The sequence below is a fragment of the Camelus bactrianus genome, chromosome 15 (assembly GCF_048773025.1).
Source record: "Camelus bactrianus isolate YW-2024 breed Bactrian camel chromosome 15, ASM4877302v1, whole genome shotgun sequence".
NCBI classification, from domain to species: Eukaryota; Metazoa; Chordata; class Mammalia; order Artiodactyla; family Camelidae; genus Camelus; species Camelus bactrianus.
This window is the reverse complement of record NC_133553.1, coordinates 33,480,747-33,502,981: the sequence shown is the minus strand read 5'-3', so window position 1 is coordinate 33,502,981 and position 22,235 is coordinate 33,480,747. Positions and strand designations below refer to the sequence as shown.

Genomic DNA, 22,235 nt, shown 5'->3' with positions numbered 1-22,235 from the left:
CTGTCTGCAGGGAATCTTCCCTTAAACACCATACTCAGCTGCACTGAACTATTTGCAGTAGGACCTTGATTTAAGCAAACCCTTCAAATTTTTTCAAGACATAACAGGGGAGCATAACAGCGACTTTCTACAGAGTCCTTTGTAAAAATACCAGTCTCTTGTAATACATTTCAAATTTTGTAGAGCAGCAAAACTTTGACTTAACATAAATTCCACTAAGGCATCAGTGGCATTCAGTGAGGAACCTCCAGAGCCACCTTACCCAAACAGTTCATGTAGCTGTTACCTCTTTAGTGTGAGGACTGGTGGACTGGTGCCATGTTTCTCAGCACAAGCATATCCTCTAGAGACCAGGAGATGTGCGTAGACCCCCACATAGCCCAGTGATTAAGCTTGTGAACCCTGGAATCAACTACCTGAGTCCAAGCCAGCTCCCACCACTGATTGGCTATACAGTTTCTTTGGTCAGTTAATAACCTCTCAGAGCCTCAGATTGCTCGCCTGGAAAGTAGGGACAATAAAAGTGCCTACCCCAAGAAGGAGAGGCTTAAATAGGTTAATATATGTCAAGGGCTTATCACAGGGTCTGGCACAAAGTAAGTACTACAACAGTTAGCCAACAATGCCTGGTACCCTGTATAAACAGACAAAGGAGAATGGGGGGGGAGGAAGAAGACTTTAGCCAAAACCCAGGCTCCACACTCTGGGAGAGCCGGGCCATGCCTGTGCTTTTTTGCGCTCCCCGCCAGGCACCTTGTCAACATCTTGCACGTAGTAGAAAGCCAACACATAGCTTAGATCTGGCCAGTCCTCTCTTTCTGGAAACTCACAGGAGAAATTTCTTTCTGGCTTCATTTCAGGAATAGCTATGTGCTCCCTGAACAATTTATTTCCTTTCAAGTTGCAGACATTGTGAAACTGACCAGATTCTCCCCCTCCACGGGCTGGTAGAAATCCCAGGCAGGTGGGGTTTGGACCAGCAGTGGTGCAGGAAACAGGCTTCCCCTGCCTAGAGGTACAGGCAAAATCAAGCCCTCAAGGCTTTTTGTGAAATTAAAGCTAACTGACATAAAACAAAGAAGAATGGAAAAGGTGTATCAAAGAATTTGTTTAAATCAGAAGAATGGTTGAATTAAATCTGAGGTGTTACCCAGTAGGCAAATAGGGATTTGTGATGGGCGTTTGTAGCAGCCTCACTTCTGGTTAGGTTTTCTAACTCGGCATTTGCCCCATCGTTCTCTCCCTCTACTAGGTTATGCTCTCCGACTAGATTTTATGTGTCTCTGTGAGCCACCTTAAATCCTTTCTGGAAGAAGTCAGGGCACAAATAAATGGATTCATTACGTTAAGTTGTATTTGAGAAACCATGCTCCGATGCAGATGGTGGAATTACTCAGTCATCATTGATATTTCTTGGGTGCCTCAGAGCAGCGCCTAGAAAGTAAGGCTTCTTAATAGGAAATCTAAATGAGGAAGGTTGGTTGGCCCATCTGAGAGGACAGGGGGAATCCTTAAAAGCATTTCATCTTTAAATGTCTTTTTCACTAGATTTCGTATGAGCCTGATTTCGGAAAAAGAAATGTCAAGGTAAAAATGATATTTTTTAATACTTCATCATTTTTCTAATAACCTTTGGGTTGATCAATAGCTTAAACAGGCGTTTCGTTGTACTGGGCTGTTTTATTATTCCTCTGGTCAGATTTGCTCTGGGCTCTTTCTGCTATTTCCTGCTGGGAACGGAACTTGGCTCAGCACAAGGAGTGAGGGGAAGGCAGTGAGTCCATTCTGCTCAGTTATTCCAAATTCAGGTTTCCATACCATTCATCTCAGGCTGATAGGCCTTTGAATTCTCGATGTTCGGGGAAATGTTTTCATCAGAAAAATAAATGGCCAAAATAGAAATATGCATTTTCAGGTTTGTAAGCCCTGCCATTTATTTCACTCAGTCCTAAGTGCAAAAGGCGGGAAGTTGGTTTCCTTCTTCCAGGTTGGCTGAACATCGGTGATGGGGAAACGGATGTTGCATTGCTGTGTGAGACTGTGAGGTTGACTCGGGGCCTTCAAACCCCCCAACTCCAAAGAGGCCTCCGCTGGCTATGGGGCCCCAGTGCAGGAAGGTGGACACTAGGTAGAGCCATGGGTAAAGATGTCTGATGAGGGTCAGGCCCAGAGGGTCAGGAGGCTGGCTGAGCTGAGCTCTGGGCCTGACACCCCCCGCTGAGCACCTTCTCTAAACCCTGACAGTCCTGATCCCTGCGACCGCCAGGGACTTGAAGTAATTGCATAGTAGTTCAAAATGCTCCCTCAAGAAACCCACAGTCATCAGTGGATTCCCGTAGAGAAACTGGTGTCACCTTCAGTGCATTTTCTTGAAAATCTAGCTATGAGCTAACCAGTAGGTCTATGTTTCTCCAGTTACAGTCACTTGGAAAATGTAATAAATGCAGACTCTTGGGTCCCACCCCAGACCTCCTGAATGACATCACCAGTTGGGGCCTGGGGATCTGTATTTTCAAACCCCGCCCTCGGTGATTTGGATGCACACTGAAATTTAAGATTGGCTGGCCATAGGCGTCCTTTCTGGTTGTGATCGAAATTCGTTCTGAGCCCATGCTGAAAGTTAGCCTCCATTACCTGTGCTGCCAAAGAGCATGATGTGATTTGCCTTTTAGAAAGATGAGTCAGAGAAGGGGTTAGACATGATGGGGTGGGGGACAGAGGTGGTGGAGACAAAAGGGGCTGGGAGAGCACCTTAGAGCCCACGTGGAGCCAGGTCAGATGCCCACCAACAATGGAGACATAGTCAGGGTGTGCTTTTGTGCCAGTCAGCTTCCAGGATATTCCAAAAGCATGCCAGCTCCAGCCTCCTCCCTTCAGACCCCTGCAGCCACCTCAGCCAGCTGCCTCTCTCTGCTGTCTGGCCATGGTGCAGACACTGCCTCCTCCATGGCTCTGCAGGGTTGCATATGGGGCATGAATATTTAAAGACCTCTGCCTAGCCCAGCCGTAAACAAGGGAGCCCTGGGGGATTTCTTGTCCCCCACCCACCCCACCCACAATCTATATTTTCTGCTGGAAACTGGGAAACTGCTTGCAACTTACTCAGATTTTATTTTATTTTTATTTTCATTTTGCTGAGCTCCAGTTCAAATAATTAAAGTTGCCACTGGGGAGGGGAGCCTCGTGGTGGCTTTCATGTGTTCACTCGCTGTCAGAACTGCTCGCGTAGGGCTGTGGCTGGGAGACACACTCGGATGTGTCTAGCATTGCAGCTGCTGGTAATAAAAAGGATGGGAGAGTGGCAGGGGCTGTCTCTGCCCCTCCCCCTGCCTTTCACACATCCTAGAAGCCTGAATGCCTCAGCAAGCCCCATGTGGTTTGAAATTCTATTTTATTTGAATAGCCTGCCTGTGACTAGAATATTTTAAACCATGTTCTCAGGACAGAACAAGGTCTGGCGAGGTGGAATGTGGGGTTCCCTCAATCTCGTTCCCCTCCAAAACAGGGAAGTAGTTTTCCTTCTATGAGCTGCAGGAGTGAAAAGGACCCAGGAAGTGGGACGTGACCTACTTAATTTGCAGCGACACTGTAGGGCAGGGCAGTTCCCAGCTGCTGCTGGTTTTCTGACCTTGAGGAAGCTACAGCCACCTCTGTCCTCTCCCTACACACATATGCGGACAAACAGACACACAGGCACTGGGACCTGGAACATACCTGGGCCTTTCTGCCCCTGACCTCAGTCCTGTGGTGATAAAAACTTTAATTAGCCACTGGAGGCTGCTGATATCAGGACAGAGGAGCATGGAAGAGGAGCCTGGCATCTGGAACTGCCCTCTGCCATCTGTTTAGTTCTGCTCAAAGCCCTGCTGAGAAGGAGCCCCCTATGGGGCAGGGCCTCCAGGACTGGAGGCTAGGGAATTTTTCAGCAAATTGCTCTCTGGTTTGACTTTGTGAGGCTTTTCAGGTTGCTGGTGATTGTTCCTGGACACAGGGCCCATCCTTTCCCTGGGGATTTGGCTGGTGGGGCATTCTCCAGCATCTTGGTGTAACTAGGCAGCAAAATACAGTGAGTGTCATGGCTGCGTTGATAGGGCTTATTCAAGCTGGCCTCACTCCATCCCCATGGGCAAATAGGACTTCCGGATAGGAAGTAGAGAAACTTTGTGACTGCTGTGTTTTTTGTTTTTTAACATTTTTTATTGATTTATAATCATTTTACAATGTTGTGTCAAATTCCAGTGTAGAGCACAATTTTTCAGTTATACACGAACATATACACACTCATTGTCACATTTTTTTCTCAGTGAGCTACCATAATATCTTGTGTATATTTCCCTGTGCTATACGGTATAATCTTGTTTATCTATTCTACAATTTTGAAATCCCGTCTATCCCTTCCCACTCTCCACCCCCTTGGCAACCACAAGTTTGTATTCTATGTCTATGAGTCTATTTCTGTTTTGTATTTATGCTTTGTTTGTTTTTTTTTCTTAGATTCCACATATGAGCAATCTCATATGGTGTTTTTCTTCCTTTTTCTGGCTTACTTCACTTAGAATGACATTCTCCAGGAACATCCATGTTGCTGCAAATGGCGTTATGTTGTCAGGTTTTATGGCTGAATAGTATTCCATTGTATAAATATACCACTTCTTCTTTATCCAGTCATCTATTGATGGACATTTAGGCTGTTTCCATGTCTTGGCTATTGTAAATAGTGCTGCTATGAACATTGGGGTGCAGGTGTCATTTTGAAGTAGGGTTCCTTCTGGATATATCCCCAGGAGTGGGATTCCTGGGTCATACAGTAAGTCTATTCCTAGTCTTTTGAAGAATCTCCATACTGTTTTCCATAGTGGCTGCACCAAACTGCATTCCCACCAGCAGTGTAGGAGGGTTCCCTTTTCTCCACAGCCTCTCCAGCATTTGTCATTTGTGGATTTCTGAATGACGGCCATTCTGACTGGTGTGAGGTGATACCTCATTGTAGTTTTGATTTGCATTTCTCTGATAATTAGTGATATTGAGCATTTTTTCATGTGCCTATTGATTTGTATGTCTTCCTTGGAGAATTGCTTGTTTAGGTCTTTTGCTCATTTTTAGATTGGGTGGTTTGTTTGTTTCTTACTAAGTCGTATGAGCTGCTTATATATTCTGGAGATCAAGCCTTTGTCGATTTCATTTGCAAAAATTTTCTCCCGTTCCGTAGGTTGTCTTTTTGTTTTACTTATGGTTTCCTTTGCTGTGCAGAAGCTTGTAAGTTTCATTAGGTCCCACTTGTTTATTCTTGCTTTTATTTCTATTGCTTGAGTAGACTGTTCTAGGAGAGCATTTTTGAGATGTATGTGAGATAATGTTTTGCCTATATTTTCTTCTAGGAGGTTTATTGTATCTTGTCTTTTGTTTAAGTCTTTGATCCATTTTGGGTTTATTTTTGTGTATGGTGTAAGGGAGTGTTCTAGCTTCATTGCTTTACATGCTGCTGTCCAGTTTCCCCAACACCATTTGCTGAAGAGACTGTCTTTATTCCATTGTATATTCTTGCCTCGTTTGTCGAAGATTAGTTGACCAAAAGTTTGTGGGTTCATTTCTGGGCTCTCTATTCTGTTCCATTGGTCTATATGTCTGTTTTTGTACCAATACCATGCTGTGTGACTGCTGTGTTTTAACGATTTATTAAACTCAATGGCAATATGCCCCTTGGAAAGGCAAGGAAAGGAGAAAAAGAGTAATAATAATTACTAAAGGGTGGCTTGAGGTAGAGGCAAAAACCAAAGCTGAAGGGCTGTCTCTTCCTTTGTCAGGCCCACTAAATCCTCGAGGGTGCGTGCAGGGCTGCCCAGGGGATGGGAGCAGCCCACCTCCACAGGACAGGAAAGAAACGTACCCAGAGGTGAACAGCCAGTACCTACAAGATCAAGATCAAAGTCAGAGCTTATGACTCCAAGCCTCATGCTCTTTCTGTCACATTGTCCTGCCCTTGCCGGGGGCAGGTGGTACCTTCTCAGCTTCCAGCAATTGATGTGGGCCTTAAAAGCATCCCTGAGGACTGGCATGGCACTCATGTAACTCAGAGCCCTCACTCTACCTCACCATAGATGATTCCTCATCTCTGGAGGCAGGAAGGAAATTAATACCAATCATGTTGTAACAGACTAGTTAACTACCTCATCTCTTCAGGTCACTGGGTCTGATTCCTGAGCAACCATGGGGATGTTGCCACTCATCCGCAGGACTCCAGTGTCATTTGTGCCTTGTTCACAGCCCCACGTGCTGTCACTTAGCAAATCAGGAAGAAGAAGCTATTCCAAGAGGCCTTGGGAGCTTGAGCCTGGGTGTAGTTGTCATTTCCTGGATCCATCCCATCTTCTATGTAGAACATGTGCCCACCTGGGGAAAAGGAAGCAGCACCCTTCCCCTCTTCCTACTCACCCATCCTCCCCTGTGTCTTGGCTGACCAGTAGAAGAACAGGCAGCTTCTTCCCGAGTCCACCTAGGGCAGCCTCCACCCTTGTGTGTGTGAGCAGTGCTGCACAAGCACTTTGTGGTGGCTGTAGAAACCCTCTTTATAAGTAGTTGGGGCCCAGTGCCGAGCTGGGGGGATTCTGGAGTAACACCATCCCCAATCCCTCTCCCACGAGCCCGAGCACCTTTGTCAGGTATTTGAGGACTGGATAGCCAGCTCCCGTCTCAGTGAATGCAGTGACATCCACTGCAGTGACAGAAGACTCACTGACTCATGAATAAGTCCTGCTCACCTTTGGACAGCTCCGGGCTTCGGTGTTTGCCTGAATTAAGAGCACATTCAGCTAGACTTGGCAGGGCTTGTTTTCACATTCTCTGCACCACTCCTCTTCCAGCTTTGGGGATCTTTGAAGAACCAGCTAGCTAGCTAGCTAAGTGACATCCAGCTGGGCTGTCCATCTCTGCCTGGAACATCATGGTCAGCCTGGCAGGAAGCACGGTGTCCCTCTGGCTCCCGTGGGGTGATGCTGACGTCTGAAGCAAGTCAGAGCAGTGTGGCGGCCCCAGGCAGCTGCCTCCCTCCTGCCCCAAGGCCCAACAGCCATGACATCTCCCGTGTCCAAAGGACTCCAGCTGGTCCTGCGGGGCCAGGACAAAAGGAGCATCACTGAGGCAGTGTTGTGTGGTGGAAAGAGCAGTGCCTTGAGGTCACATAGACCTTGGTGGAATCCTGTCACTTTCTAGCGGGGTGACCTTGTGCAAATCACCTCACTCTTCTTAGCTTCAGTATCCCCTGCAGGGCTGTTGAGAGAAACAAGTAGATGAGGTAGAAAAAGTACCTGGCCCAGATCTAGACACAGAGTAGATGCTTAATAAACGTGGCTTCTGCTCATCCACTGCTGCTATTATTATTATTGTCTGACTTCGGTGATGCTGCCAAGGATCCTGATTCTCGAGGATCTGGTTGGGGGCGGCACCCTCTGGACAACAAGGGAGGCAGCCGGGACGGGACCAGAAAGGCAGCACGGAGCTTGGCTGGGTTGGCTGAGGAACCTGGCGGCAGGGCCGAGGAAGGGAAGGGCACAGAGGGGCCTCACTCAGGCAGTGGGCCCAAAGGTACTCATTTCAAACCCACCGCATGGCCAGCTGTGCAGGAGACAGACCACAGGAATCTGAGATCTCTTTAGGGTGTTTATTCAGCAGAAAAGTTAAGAACACTTACTTTCAGTATGACAGATCCTTGTCTCCAAGTTATGAACCACTTGGCTATGTTACATTAAAAAGCAAGCCAAAATTCTTAACTAGAGCCCTCTAACACCCTAAATCTTTGTACTTCGGGGCTCAGGAGGGACCCTTACTAACTGCAAAGTAATTAAAGGAGTATAGTAGCCTCCCTTATTGATGGGAAGATGCATTGCAAGACCCCCAGCGGATACCTGAAACCACAGATAGTACCTAACTCTTACATACTTTGTTTTTCCGATACTAATGGGTGGGTAGTATGTACTGTGTGAATACAGTGGGCAGAAGGATGATTCATGTCCCATGTGCGATGGAGGGGGTCAGCACGAGATCTCATCATTTTGTTCTGCTACTCAGAATAGTGCAAATTTAAAAATTATGGATTGTTTATTTCTGGAATTTTCCATTGAATATTTTCAGACTGCAGTTGGCCGTGGGTAACTGAAACTACAGAAAGTGACGAGGAGGAGGAGGAGGAGGAGGAGGAGGAGGAGGAGGAGGAGGAGGACTGCTGTATTTTTAAGATAGAGATCCCCTCCTGTGTGGCTGGCGCTGTGCTAAATTTCATGTGCGTTATCTCATTACCAAAATAGACTTGTGAGGAACTGTGACCCCCATTTACTGATGTGGAACCTGAGGCTTAGAAAGCTTAAGTGACTTGCTAGTCACCCTTGCTAGTAAGAGACGGCCAGGATTCACAACAGGTCTGTCCAACTCCAAAGTCAAACCTGCAAACACTCTAAGGTCACCAGACTTAGGTCACCTGAGTTTGAATCCCAGCACTGCCACCTATTGAGCCATAAGACCGCAGGCAAGTCAGTCCCCCTAATTAGGGATAAAAGTGTTTGTGTTACTTGCTGTAAGGATCAGATGAAAATAAGAAAACTTGTAATCTCTACAATATTTTATGAATGGCAGCATTTATTATTATCCCTCTTACTCTGCACAGGCGTGAAAAAGTCACTGCCGACATAATTCAGACATGGTGTATGTTCTTTTTTCTCCTCTGGGTCAATTAGCAACAGGCAGGCAGCTTGGGAGCATTATTTTGCACAATGCCAGCGTGAGCAGCAGGGGGACATGCCCAATGAACCTGCTTCATCACAATTAATTAATTAACTGTGCAGCTTCTCAATTGTGAGCATAACTGTGGTCCAGGATAACAGCGAACATGGAGACTCCTCATTGATTCTCATGGATCCAACAAATATAGCCCTACTGAGATTTCAGAGCCCAGATAATTCATACCTCAGTACCTAGAGCTGGGAAGCCACTGGAACCTAGCATTCTGTCACCACTTACTGTGATGTGGTTGATGCTGCCAGTACACATGCTAATGGGCTAAAGTAATCAACAGCCATTGTAATTACAGTCCGACGTAATTAATTTAATACCTTGGAGCCTTTCAGAATTAATACCTCAGCCATTACATGATGAAACTGAGTCATAGAAGAATTACTGTCAAGACTCACAGGTGTGAATAAAATCCTCCTGGGCACTTGGCAGAGATCTGGGTCCCATTCCAAGTCCACCTGTTCATCAGGCACCCTCGTGGCGCCCACTAGTGGTGATCGTTGTGACACATTCACGTGGCCCATATGCATGGGGACAACCTGTTGAAAGCAGACTCTCCCCAGCTGTCAGAATGGATACCCACCGGGTGACTATGGGCCCTGCTGACACTCGTGTGCCTGGAGTCCATTCTCTTTTCAATGGCTGTTCGTGAAGGTAGCAGGAATTTCATTTCATAGAGTCGAGCCTGTTCCTGAGCCGGAGGATTACAGAGCTATTTCTCAGCATTGTCTCCATCACTCCCAGAGAAACTGAGGCACAGAGAAGGTTGTTTGCCCAAGATCACCCCATTACAATGAAACTCAAAAGAAAATGTTTTATTCCCACAAGACTGAGAAAATAATTCTCTAGGGAACATGGAAGATAAAATACTGGACTGAAATTTTTAACACAGCACACTTCCTGCTATCCTATTCTGTTTTTCATGAGCTTTTTCTCTCTAACGTGTTTTTCCCTGCCTGCTTTGTTCAATGCAGGAGGAAGGAGCTAACATTGCTAAATGTATTTGGTAGGCTGGGTACTGCGGTCATATAATCTTATTAAAGTCTCCCAGGAACTCTCTGAGGAGTGTACGATTGGCCCCATTTCACAGATGAAGACCGAGACCCTGAGACATTATGTCATAAGTAGAGACAGAAATACTCTTCCTGATTCCAGAGCCACAGCACAACCCCACTTGATTCCCCAGAAGCTCCCACCTGCCCTCGGTCTTCCTCGCAAAGCTGACAGTGTAGACAGGAGAACCTGCACCTCCCCAAAGCGGGTGGAACGCTAGTACTCTTGTCTCCCACTTCCTGGTGATGATGGGATCCTCCCTTGATGCCTTTTTCAGTATAACATTTACTGTTTTTTCTGATTACGAAAGCGCTCTACATTCATTGTAGAACATTAGGAAAATATAAAGAAGAAAATTGAAATTGCTCGTAGTCTTACCCTCCAAAGATAACCCCTGTTACCATGTTTGTACATTTCTGTCCAGACAGATATAGATTTGAGCAGAGGGAAAGATAAAGAGAGGATTTATACCAACTTGGTATCATACCATGTAAGCATTTTGTGTCTTCTTTCTTTACTTAATATATTTCCTGTATCAATATTATTCTTCATAAATATGCTTTTAATGGTTGCATATCCTGAATTTATTGTTTTTATTGTAAAGTAATAAAAGTAATAGATGTTCATTGTAAAAATTTTAGAAAAGAAAGAAAAGCCAAAGAAGGAAAAAATACCTGTAAATCCATAACTTCACCAGCCAGGGACCCCACAGTTATTATTTTTGTAAATAACCTTCATTGTTTTTCTTGCTGTGTTTTTACAAAGAGAGCATGTGGGTATCCCTGGTTGGGTGTTCTGGCTTCAATATGATGCCTCAGAAAGGACAAGACATGGGGCTCTGTTTCCAGAAAGGATCTCAATCTTTTAAGTCTCCTACATGGCCAGGAATTCAGCATTTCTTAAGCCTCCATAATTGCAAGTATTTCCCAGCATCTTTTATTTGCTTGTTATCAGAAATCTGCATCTGGCCTGCTTCTTGCTGAGTTGGGTTGATTTTTCATTAGGCTATTTATAGCTAGAGAGTTGGTGTTTGTTTTTTCCAGGTGAATTAGAAGATGGTGTACAAAAACACTGGGTTTTGCAGTGAGTCAGTGCTCTCGCTTAAAATGAATAAGGCCGAATTGAAACCAAGAAACTCTTAAAATGATGAGTGCACACCCAGAAGTACAGCCCTGTGGCATCTTAGATTGGGAAGAAACTTTAACCTCCATTCAAAGCCTGGATGTCCCTGACAACATCCGCAGTCCAGGCCATCCAGTCACTGCTGGATGGACCTCAGTATGGGGAATAGCCAGGGAGTACACACCGCACCCCCCACAAACAAGCTCATCTCTGAGCATCTGTCTGCTGAAGTGAAATACACACTAGAGCATCCATCCTGGGTTTTGTCTCTATGCTGGAATACATGCAGCCCTTCAGAAATTCAAACAAAGATAGAGCGTCCCCCCATAGCATTCCCTATGTTTGGGGGTGCTGCATTCGAACAGACATTATTTGATACCACTGAGTCTTTTTTGTCCAACTTTAGCCTAAATTCCATGCTGATTTTTTTTTTTATGGATTCAAGAGATTGTTGTGAAGTTGCCACGAGGTATGCATTGCAAACACAGGGCATATTCTAGACATAAAATTGCAGTTATTACCCCTGGAGAAGGAAAGGGCCCTGAGAGAAATAATAGCATTAAGCCTAGCCACAAGGCTGCTCCTGCTTTACATACAGAACTTTAATTAATAAAATGACAAACACTGGTAGCACATAATTGGAAAGTCTATCGGGCCCCACCGAGAGGGAGGGAAAAAAGCCCTTGTGAAAGGCCGGCTGGAGCCAGAAATTATAATTGCTGGTGGTGTGCTCCTGGCATTGTCTCTTTTCACTTGTCTCATCTGCTGTCTGCATGTAAAAGAGCTTATTAGTCAAAAGCTGTCACTTACAACCTATGTCTATTAGGGCACTTCTAGAAAGGATCAAAAATTTTATCATTCCAGCTTCCAACAAGTGTTAACTTCCTGTAAATATTATGTAGGGTTTGTATGAGATTTCCTATACTTATGTGAATACTTTTGAGATGCACATACACACACATACACACACACACACTCATTTGTGACTATTAATTGTCTGGCAAAGGCAGAAACAAAGGTTATAAATGGTTTAAAATTCACTATCTCCATAGTTCTCCCAATAAGAAGATATTTCTGTGGTAAGATCTTGTTAAAATATAAATTCTGATTCAGCAGGCGTAGGGTAGGGCCTGAAACCCTGTATTTCTAACAAACTTCCAGTCATGCCAACACTGCCGGTTCACAGACCACAATTTGATCAACAAGTGTCTAGAAAATCTTCACAATACAAGCCCCAAAGATTTAAGTGTTACCATAACATGTTACACGTACACAGCACTCTAGATGCGGTAGAAAGAGCATAGAACGCACTGTGGGATCCAGCTCTGTGGCATGTGGACTTAGTCATCATGCCTGACTGACAACCTCTCTAAGCCTTAGATTCCGCATCTGAAAAATGGGTGTGATATTACCTACAGGAAGAGATGTTGTGAGTGTAAAATGAGAGCATATGTACAAGTGCCTTGTGCAGCTCTCTAGTATGCAATAAAAAGTCAATTAATAAATTACTTTATCCAATAGACCACCCAGATAGAAGCTGATCTTATTAAGATCAAATTCCAGGAGTGTTTTTTGGCTACTCTGAGTACCTGACTGTCAAGATCAAACCAGGTCTACCTGGCATGAGTACATATAATGTCAAAAGGGTTATTTAATCTAGGACTGTAGAAGGCAAGTGGAAGACTTTGAAAAGGATATGAGTCTTCAGTCTGTTCTAGGAACCACATACAGTTGCTCTATACACTTAGATACAAGTAATTAATAAGGGATATTCTGTAAGAATAGACATCAGCCCTCCGGTTCTTCTAATTAAGAAATTGTTGAGGACCTTACCCTGTAGGCAAAGAGGATAGTTCTGGTCCCATTTGCATCCTCAGATCGTCCCTGCTCACATGACCTCAGCCCGCGGCTCTCTCACTCTCAAGGTCATCCTGTCTTTGCCCAGGGTTGATGTGGCAGGCCCATGAAGACCCTCTGCTGAGGACGGGGTCCTCTCCCCTGCAGGAAAAAACACTCCTTCTAAGCTTTGGTGATGGTGGGCCCATTATAAGCCATTTTTCAGCTATTTAAGTATTGCCTCTTACTCAGAGTCCAAGATGAAAATGGACCCCTCACCGAGAAGGCCAGGCAGCTTCCTGCACTAAATAGCCCCATCTCCCCAGTGGTCTCAGCCTAGGCTGCACTTCAGAGTTACCTGGAGAGATCTGAAAAACTGTCGACGTCCAGGATCTACCCAAGGCCAATTAAATCAGAATCTCGGGTGGAGACTAGACATGGGTAGTCCTGAAAAAGCTCCCCAGGTGATTCTGATCTGCAACCGAGGTTGAAAAACCACAGGTTTAACCATTTCATTCACAACCTGTGAGCTCTACTTTCATATTCTTTATCTCACTCAATCTTTATAACCACCTTTCAAGGCCAGCAGGGAGGGTACGGTTATTATCACGTTTGTCTATAACAGGCTCAGAGGAATAAGAGGTTGGCTTAAAGTCATACAGTTAATTCTCTTTGGCCTTGGAGCACAAACTCCAACTTATCCCATTGTCAACAAGCAAGGAGACAACAACCAGTCTGACAAGCCGCTGGAGAATGAATGTTGATTCAAAGGGGAGTTGCTTCTGGTCTGTTGTGGAAAGGAAGTGGGATGGGTCACGGGTGCCTGGGGCAGAGGGGCAAGGCCCCGGAGGCCTCTCTCTAGTTCTGTGCTTCTCTTGCAGATTCTGATGCAGTAGGTCTAGGGTCAGGCCAGAGAGTCTGCATCTCTAATGAGTTTCCAGGTAACACCAGTGACACCAGCCTTAAGATCCCTCCCCCTCTCCCAGTAGCAAAGCACTGACCAACCCTTAGAGGCAGAATCTGGAATCACTGACCAACCCTTAGAGGCAGAATCTGGAAGTACAGGTGAAAAGTCAGCCAGGTGAAAGGCTATAGATTCTGCATGGCTTGAATCTTGAAGGACAGCGTCTGTTCACCTTACCAACACTCCATGGATGAAAAAATAAATGGCCAAAAAAAACCCTTTGCTAGCTGCTCACTGGCTGCCCGCAGGCAATCTTATTCTAAACCTTTTGCATTTGTTTCTAGAACTAGACTTTGCCGAAACTCAGATAGTGTATACCTTGGCTTGAGTTTGGCTGTAGATACATGTTTTCTAAACGTAGGTGGTAATATTGTAAGATGAAAGGAAAGTTAATTTTTAATTCTTCTATTTATCCATAGTTCTGAACAGTTGGGTCAAGTGACCGTCTTGACCCAAGTCCTATCTTATGGCAAGACAGTTTTGACTTGACTGTTCTATGTCTTCACTGACCTTCCCTTTTGCTATACTCAGCACACTTGCAGTTACTCATTTAAATTCAGACTTGCTGACTAGACAGTAAGCTCCATGAAGGCAGGGAAGATAGTTATACGCAGCACAGAGTAGGTATGCAATAAATATTTGTTGAATGAATGGATGTCATCTCCCCCAAGGATTGATACCAAGAGGGATCCTGGTGGACCTCCTCAGGAGTTAAGGATACTATCCTTAGCACCATCCCTTGGAGCCAGCCCAGTTCTCTCCTGACCAGGCTTATTGTCCAAAAGTATAGTGCAGGGAAATGGAGAAAGCTCAGCAGTCACTGGCCAATGACCCCATACGATAGGGCTGCATCTCACTGACATGCTCATGCCTCTAGCAGACTCTACTTCAAATCTAGTTTCCTAAGAACAGCTGAGAGGTATGAATTTTTGAGTATAGCCAGTTGGCTATGAAGTGGATAGATCCTCTTCTCTTTCCTGGAACCTGACTCCTGGAAGGGAGGAAAGTGCTAAGGAACTTCACAGGATGCAAAGTTGGTTTCTGTTCCCTAGAAAGAGACCTAGTAGAGACAGGAAGGTCGTCCTGTATATGGATACATTTTTATTCCTTCTGACACTGATCAGCTCCTACCATATGCCTTACACTTGACAACTACTGAATTCAAGATAAATAAGACAGTCCCTGCACTGAAGGAACTTGTAGTCCAAGGGGCCTGGGGGGAGGAAGGAAGACAAGGTAGCAGGGCTACACCATGTGATGATCCCAGTGGCCTCGGTTATAAGATTTCAGACAAGAGGGTAGTCGTTCCTGAGACAAATGATAAAAAAATGACTCCCTGAAAAAAAAAAACAGATTTAATTTACGTGGCAAGAAAGAAAGAGCAGGTAGAGAAAGTAGAAGGATCAAAAGCACAGAAGCAGAAAAAGGCATGGCAGGTGCAAATCTGTCAAGTTGACTGCTGCAGGGGAGTCTAGGAACCCACATTCATTGAGCCTCCATGTGTGGACTACTGAGTGAGAACTCTGGCAGACCCCACTGCTTGTCTGGTCACTCTAAGGGTAATATAGACAGTTCTCCAGACACTTCAAAACCCAAAACACAGACTTATTTAGAAATCAAAACACCCATCCCTTCAAAACTTCCATCTTGCTTTAAAGTCAGGGCTGCTTCCCTTCTCCTCCCCCCAACACTCTTGGTCCTACTCCAGGTGAAAAGCCTGAAATCAGGGAAAGGGTAGTCATTGACCTCTTTTTTCATCGCCCAGCTCTGCTCCTCTTCTTGCTGCCTTCTGGCCCTTTAAGGTCTTGAGCACAGGGGAGGAGAAGAGATATGAGGAATAGGGAAGCTCTTGCTTGACCTGGACTGCTATGCTGATTATTCTCTAGATATGGCAAATACTTAAGGCTTACTATTTTTCACAGAGGGCACTGCTGTGGTTTCTTTGGAGATGTACCTTTCTCCCCAGACCCTCTGCTATGGCTGGAAATCCTTTGCCTTGACCAGGGCATATATCTCTCCAGTCCAGGTGGCCACTTACTCCCTCTGCCCTTGGGCATCTCAAGATACCTGCTGTTTCTTTCTGCTGAATTCTAGTTACCCCTCCAAGCAGCCCTCTTGGGCCAGATCTAAAATGACCGACATGGGCTCCCATGTACTTGGCTTGCTCTAGTCTGTGTGCGCCCCTGATGTATTTTTTGCCCCAGCAAACTCTGGGCTTGCAGGCCACCCAAAGCTTCCACTTTACCTTTGTTCTACCATCAGAGCAGCTAAGCATTCTCATTTATATTTTAGATTTTCTTTCTCAGGTGGGAGATAGACTCTAATCCATGATGCTCCCTTCAAGTGCTTGATGGGGTATCATTAAAACCATTCTCTCTCGAGTTGGGGTAAGGAGGGAACTTTCTTCACTGGAGGGTGAAGTGAGGTAGAACACTTCACCATGAAAAGCACCTACCAAAAACTCTCTCCTAATAGTCACCAACTTTTTTTATATCTAAAGTATATTGAGGGAGTAAGGATTGTGTGCCCTATTTTTACCCACCTCTCTTGAAAACCCTGCCTCATTGTGCTCTCAGACTTCCCTTTGAAATGCAGTACCTGTTGCCTCAATGCTTTGGCCCAAATTCCTTTTTAATGTTTTATTGCACTATTTATTATCTCATTTAATTATCCATATAACCCTGTAAGATAGATAAAACTATCCCCATCTTAGAGAATAGAGAACTGAGCTTCAGATTTACCAAAATAGCAGGAACAAATTTTGAATCCAGATCTTTCAGACTCTAGAGCTTTTAGACCATCCCAGGGTGGAGGATCCATGTGGTGCAGCATAAATACTTGATAAATATCCATTGAATGGTGGGAAAGTTGATTTGCCTGGATTATAAGGGAATGTGAACATGTTGATATTAATTGATAGGGAGTGAGAAACCATTGAAGAGTCACAGATGGCTGTGATAAACTGGCAACTGTGACAGGAATATACAAAAGAATTTAGAAGGGAGAAGGAATGGAGAGGAGAGGCACTTTTGGAGGCTATGGAGGGAGTACAAAGAGTAAGTTATAAAGGACATGGTGAATGTTACTCTAAAGGAATGAAGATAGAAGCCAGGTTGAAAGAATTTACAGAGAGAATGGGCAACAAAGAAATAGAAGCAGCAGCTACGGGCCAGTCATCCAAGGTATTAACACCTGAGTGGAGGCATGGAAATAGGCTGCAAGCCAGAGGAGCCAGCAGGATCAAATAAAGGATGTTTTTCCAGGATGAGCAGACAGAGGAGCCAGAAGATAGAGAGACTCTGAAGGTTCTGGAGAAAGAAAAAGCTGTTATTGAGAGAGCAAGGACTAGGAGGAGGTGAAAAGAGGAAGCGTTAACATAGGAGAAGGTGAAAGGTACATCTTCCTCTAGGACAGGAAAGGAAGAGAGAAGATGGATAAATAGATACATATGCTGTGGGGAAAAAAGAGGTTGGAGGAGATTGCATCTGATATATCAAAACTTTATCAGTAAAGAAGGATCCAAAATAATGGATTGAGCACTGGGAAGTGACAGCATAAGTTCTGAGGAAGAGTTTGAGACACCTTTGTGCTATGTGTGTGAAGAAATCAACTGTGGAAGTCAACAGTGGATAAATAAGTACCAACCATCCAGGGCATTGAGGTTCAACAGTCTGATTTCAGGGAGGTCCGAATCAGCAATGTTTGACCGGGGAGCAAAAGAAGAAAAAGCATATGGCAAGCGTCGTCCCAAGCTGAGTGCTGCAGGGCAATGAGCTGAGGGCTGGGAGGGCTTAGTTAGCAGGAGTAGGATTAAAATTTCCATTCTTGGCATCCAGACCGAATGAGAAAGCCAAGTGGGGCCAATAAAAAATTTAACAGATTTGTGAAGTTATCCTGGAACGTGCAGCAGAGACAAGTGTTTGCTCTCCTGGATCTGGGGAAGTGGGAAGAGTGTAAGTGAACAGGTTATGGTTATAGAGACACGGCTTGCCAGGCTCAGGCTCTCAGACGTGGAACAGCACGTGGGCACCCCAGTGCCAGGGCGGCCTTGTTAGTGAAGGGTTGGTATGCAACAGCGTGGGAAGTCTTCTGCTTCTGTGCCTCATGGCATATGACCTCTTTGGTCAAATTGTGAGGTAACCATGAGCTCAGAGACTGGAAGAAAAGCAGTGGTGATCTACAGAGAAGCATGTCTTCCAGCAATGAGAATCAGAGTAAAGGAGTCATCATAGCTGATGAAAACTCCAGCTTGCCATAGGACATATTCTCCTTCTTTTCTCTAATAGACATTTTTATTACAGGATCTGAACAGGATATTGAGGGCAATGATAAGCTGTAGTTGTCCTAAATTTTAAATGTTGTTTATAGATTGTTCCTACCAAACATACAACCTCTATTATTTTAAACACAAAGACCAGAGACCTTGTTTATAGTATATACTGCTTCTAGGCATAACTCTACTTAAACTTTCTCAGATATATTAGTTACAGTTACCTTTCAAATGTCAGGTACAATGCCAAGGAAACCTTTAATAAAGACACAATGAAACCATATAATTGTATCTTGCTTTCGGCAAAGTGTGCCCCTCATTCTGAAAGAAAACCATGTTAAAAAATCTTGATATGTATACTTTTGTCTCATCTTTGTCCACCAATGGCCACAGGTATCAAGTCATAGGTTAGCTAACATATGACATGGTACCATTCAAATAAGATTATTACGCTGTTTGAGGAAGAAATAAAAACCTATGATAGCTAAATCACTAAAAGAAACTGAATCATAAAATCACTTGCCCAAGGTCACGAAGTGAATTGGGACCATAGACAAGGATCTCTGGGTCCTCTTTAGGAAGTTCATGTAATACCTCACTGGTGTTGATACCCCCTCAGAGGCAGAATCTTGTGAAATTTAGGATGATGACATCGACCTGAACAGAGTTCCAAAATTGCTCGTTAGTTTCCCCTCCCAGCTCCTTGAACCTTAATGAAAACCACTTTGGGAGTCAGTGAGTGAGATCAGGCTGTGGGTGACTAGCTCTCCTCACAGGGGAGACTTCGACTGAGTTCCAGAAAAATCCTTGAGAATTCCAGGAGGGCGATCTATTGATTGCTCTCAACGTTAACACCTTGTCCTTCTCACTCTTTTCTCCCTTGCAGCTCCGAATGTCCTGGCTCATCCGTGGAGTCTTGCAGGGAAACGTCTCCTTGGTACTGGTGGAGAACAAAACCGGGAAGGAACAGAGCAGAATCATCTGGCATGTGGCCACCATCGAAGGCTTGAGCCTGTGGCAGTGGACAGTGCTGCCGCTCCTGGATGTGGCCGACAGGTGGGCCTCTCCCCTTCCTGGTCAGTCCCTTTTCCCCTATCAGCCAAAATGCAAAGGAAGGCTGTGTCTTCCTTCCCCTATCCCTTCTACCCAGGACACACATCCAGATGTGCGCACACACATGCACACACACAAATGTGGACGCACACCCACACTTTCTGCAGACTTACAGGAAGCACTGAGTTTCTCTGAGGGATTTCCATCCTTATAGGCACTCATCTCTCACCCCTCTGGCCTGGCCTGGCTGCCTCCAGTATCCGTAGGAAAAAGTAAAATTGAGCAATTCATTTGACTCCTAAATATAATCAGGCTTTATATGTATGTGACATTTTCTCTTAGTTAATGCATTTTTGTCTTACTTTCCCGTTTGACATTCTATTTATTCCTTATTAAAGCAACAAAACCTGTGACCTAGGTAGGCTAGGCCTTATGTTTCCCATTCCTGCTCCTTTACAAGGTTCTCATTCACTGAGAACCAAAGAGGTGAAGCATCAGCAAGTTGACATTGGAGCGAGGCTGGTGCTCAGGCCAGTCCAAGCCCTGTGCTCTGTGGAGTCTGGTCCCTGAAACAGGTGGATGGGAAATTCTTCAGTAAACAGAAGAGTGCTTCTACCAGAGGCTGTGGTTCCTGTTTAGATTCCAAGACTAATGACCTTCGTGACCTTGAATGTCTCTGGGCCTCAGTTTCCTCGTCTTTAAACTGAAAAGGTTGGACTAGAAGATGGTTAACTCTGTGTGGCTCTGAAATGGAGCAGGAACTGCTCTGGTCAGCTGCCACTTGTCTCCCCAGGACGGCACCAGTCTGCCACCTACAGTCAGCCTGGAGCAGCCAGTGCCTGACCAGCAGCAGCTCCCGTGATGCTCTGCCATGTCTTGGGTATGACTGAAACCTCGAAGGTTGGTGCTGGTCTGTTCCAGACCAAAGAAGGGGGAAGGGATCATTTCTTTAAATGGGACAGATTAATGGATCTGGAAGGGAAAAACCATCTTTAATAGGCTAAATATCAAACCCTACAATCCAGAGCAGCCTCTGTATTTGACTCTCAAAACACATTCAAATTGCCACCCTAGTGGATCCTTTGAAAAATAAGAGCAAAGCAGAGAGTGATGCCAGTTGGCACGAAGCTTTGTAAATGTAAATCTGGGTCTCAAATTCTTCACCTAGACTTCAGAGTGTGCTATTTCCAAGAGCTCATAACTTGAGCTGTGCTGTCGTGGGAAGAAGCCATTGTCCTCTGAGCGCCAGCTTCCCACTCCTTCAGATGTGTGTGGGTTAAAGATCAAAGCACTTGGACATCCCAAGGCTCACTGCTGTCCCCAGAATAAATGGATTTAATTAAAGTGGAGGAAGGAGCATTGTGGACACTCTCACCATAGACTAGTCTTTTGTCCTTTGGGATTGTGAGGGCTTTGTGCAGGGATGGAGAACAGGAGGGGATGCCAGAACCCTCCCTCCCTCCCCAGAGATGCTAAATTAATTCAGATGAATCAAAAGGATTTTTTTTCCCTCAGTCCAGCAAGTCCTCTCTCTTTCATAGCCACTCCAGGGAATTTAAAGCAAGTAAGATGTTGATTCTGTTCACTCTCATCTGCTAGAGTTTTGTTTGAAGGAGACTTTGTTCTCAGTCTCCCTTCTTCTTGTTAAAGACTGTTTACCAGACTGACATTTCCAATATTGATACTGAGAACAAACTGTCCAGTGGGGATTCAGACAAAGGCCAGCTTGGCTGGATGATGCCTCGTAACCTGTTAAGTGTGCAACTACATGAGTGGCCCCATTCACTGGGAGCCTGCACACCATTGCTGTGCTCTGGTATAGGATGCTCCCCCCTCCCAGAGCTAGAGATGATATAGGAGGCACCAAGATCCAGAGGCAAATGGAACTGCAGGTGAATGAGGCACAGCAGTTCTCACTTGGTAAGACCCATCCAGACTGTCGATGTGACTGGCCTGTAAAACTAGAGAACTGTGGATAACAGAGCATTGGCTTAGAGTCAAAGAGTCCCAAGTTTAAAAACTGGCTCAGCCACTTACTAGTTATGTGACCTCAGCCAATTACTGAGCCTCTCTGGGCCTCAGCACCCACATCTGCAAAATGAGTATAGTATCAGTACAACTCCACAGGAGTGCTATGAGACCAAATAAAATGACTGTCAGAAGCATCTATATATGCTACATATCAAGGAGTTTTATTTCCCATGTCCTTCTCCATCATCATCCCTTAGTTGTATAGCCTCAGATAATTTATTGAATAAATAACACAAATCACATCCACTGAGCTTCCAAGTCAAGCCACATTCTATTAAACAGAAATAATAAAGTCTACCTCTTCAGCTTGGGGAACTAAAGTGTTTGATGAACTACCTGGCTCATAGTAAATGCTTTGTCAGTAATAACTACTACTAATAATTATAATATACTAATAATGATATATCCCAGACTAATGCCTCAGAAGAGGCTGAGATGGCCAATTTAGCAATGATAACCATTCATACACCCTAAGATAGGGGTGAGAGTTTTTATGCATTTGCGATCATCAATGCTCTGTCCACTCCTTATAAAGGGAAGCACACGCTTTCCTCTTCCTTTCAGAGAGAGTGAGCTATAGCTGCCTAGATTGCCAGAAAATGAAAATGGGTGGATGGAGAAGGTAGAAGAAACAAATAAATAAGGAAAGGAGAAAAAATGGTTAAAAAAAAAAAAAAACAAAGACCAGCTCCCTTCCTCCTGACCCTCAGATAGGCATTAGCACCTTGTACCAACTGCCCACATCCCATGAAGTGTCCTTATTAGGCACGTCCTGTTTTCAGCTATTCAGCACCTGCCTCTTGGACAGCTCCCAACCAGGGTCCTTGAAAGGGCAGGAACGCCATTCCCTGTGCATCCCAAATCACCTCTGCTCCCAAGTTCCCCGGCCTCCACACTACAGAGTTTTTAAAAGCAACTTTATTAGGGCTTATAGATTAACCCTAAAGAACTCCACTGCTTTGACACCGGTCATAACCCCGGGGCATTACATGAAACTAGCCTCTGCCTAGAAATGGCGGTGACCTCCTGTCTTGTCTTCTTGTCTCCATTTTTTATCCCCACCCAATCCAGTCTACACAGGGAGGCTGGAACAAATTTTTTGAAATGTATATCTAATCATATCCC

At 44.9% G+C, this 22,235-nt stretch overlaps 1 protein-coding gene across 1 annotated transcript in view; it reads left to right on the top strand.

Annotated features, from left to right (window-relative positions):
- ALK (ALK receptor tyrosine kinase) overlaps positions 1-22,235 on the top strand; it is a 678,275-nt gene that overhangs the window by 552,907 nt on the left and 103,133 nt on the right. Inside the window, exon 9 of the mRNA XM_074341849.1 lies at positions 18,913-19,082. Within this exon, the coding sequence (XP_074197950.1) occupies positions 18,913-19,082 (170 nt within the window). The remainder of the gene's footprint in view (positions 1-18,912; positions 19,083-22,235) is intronic.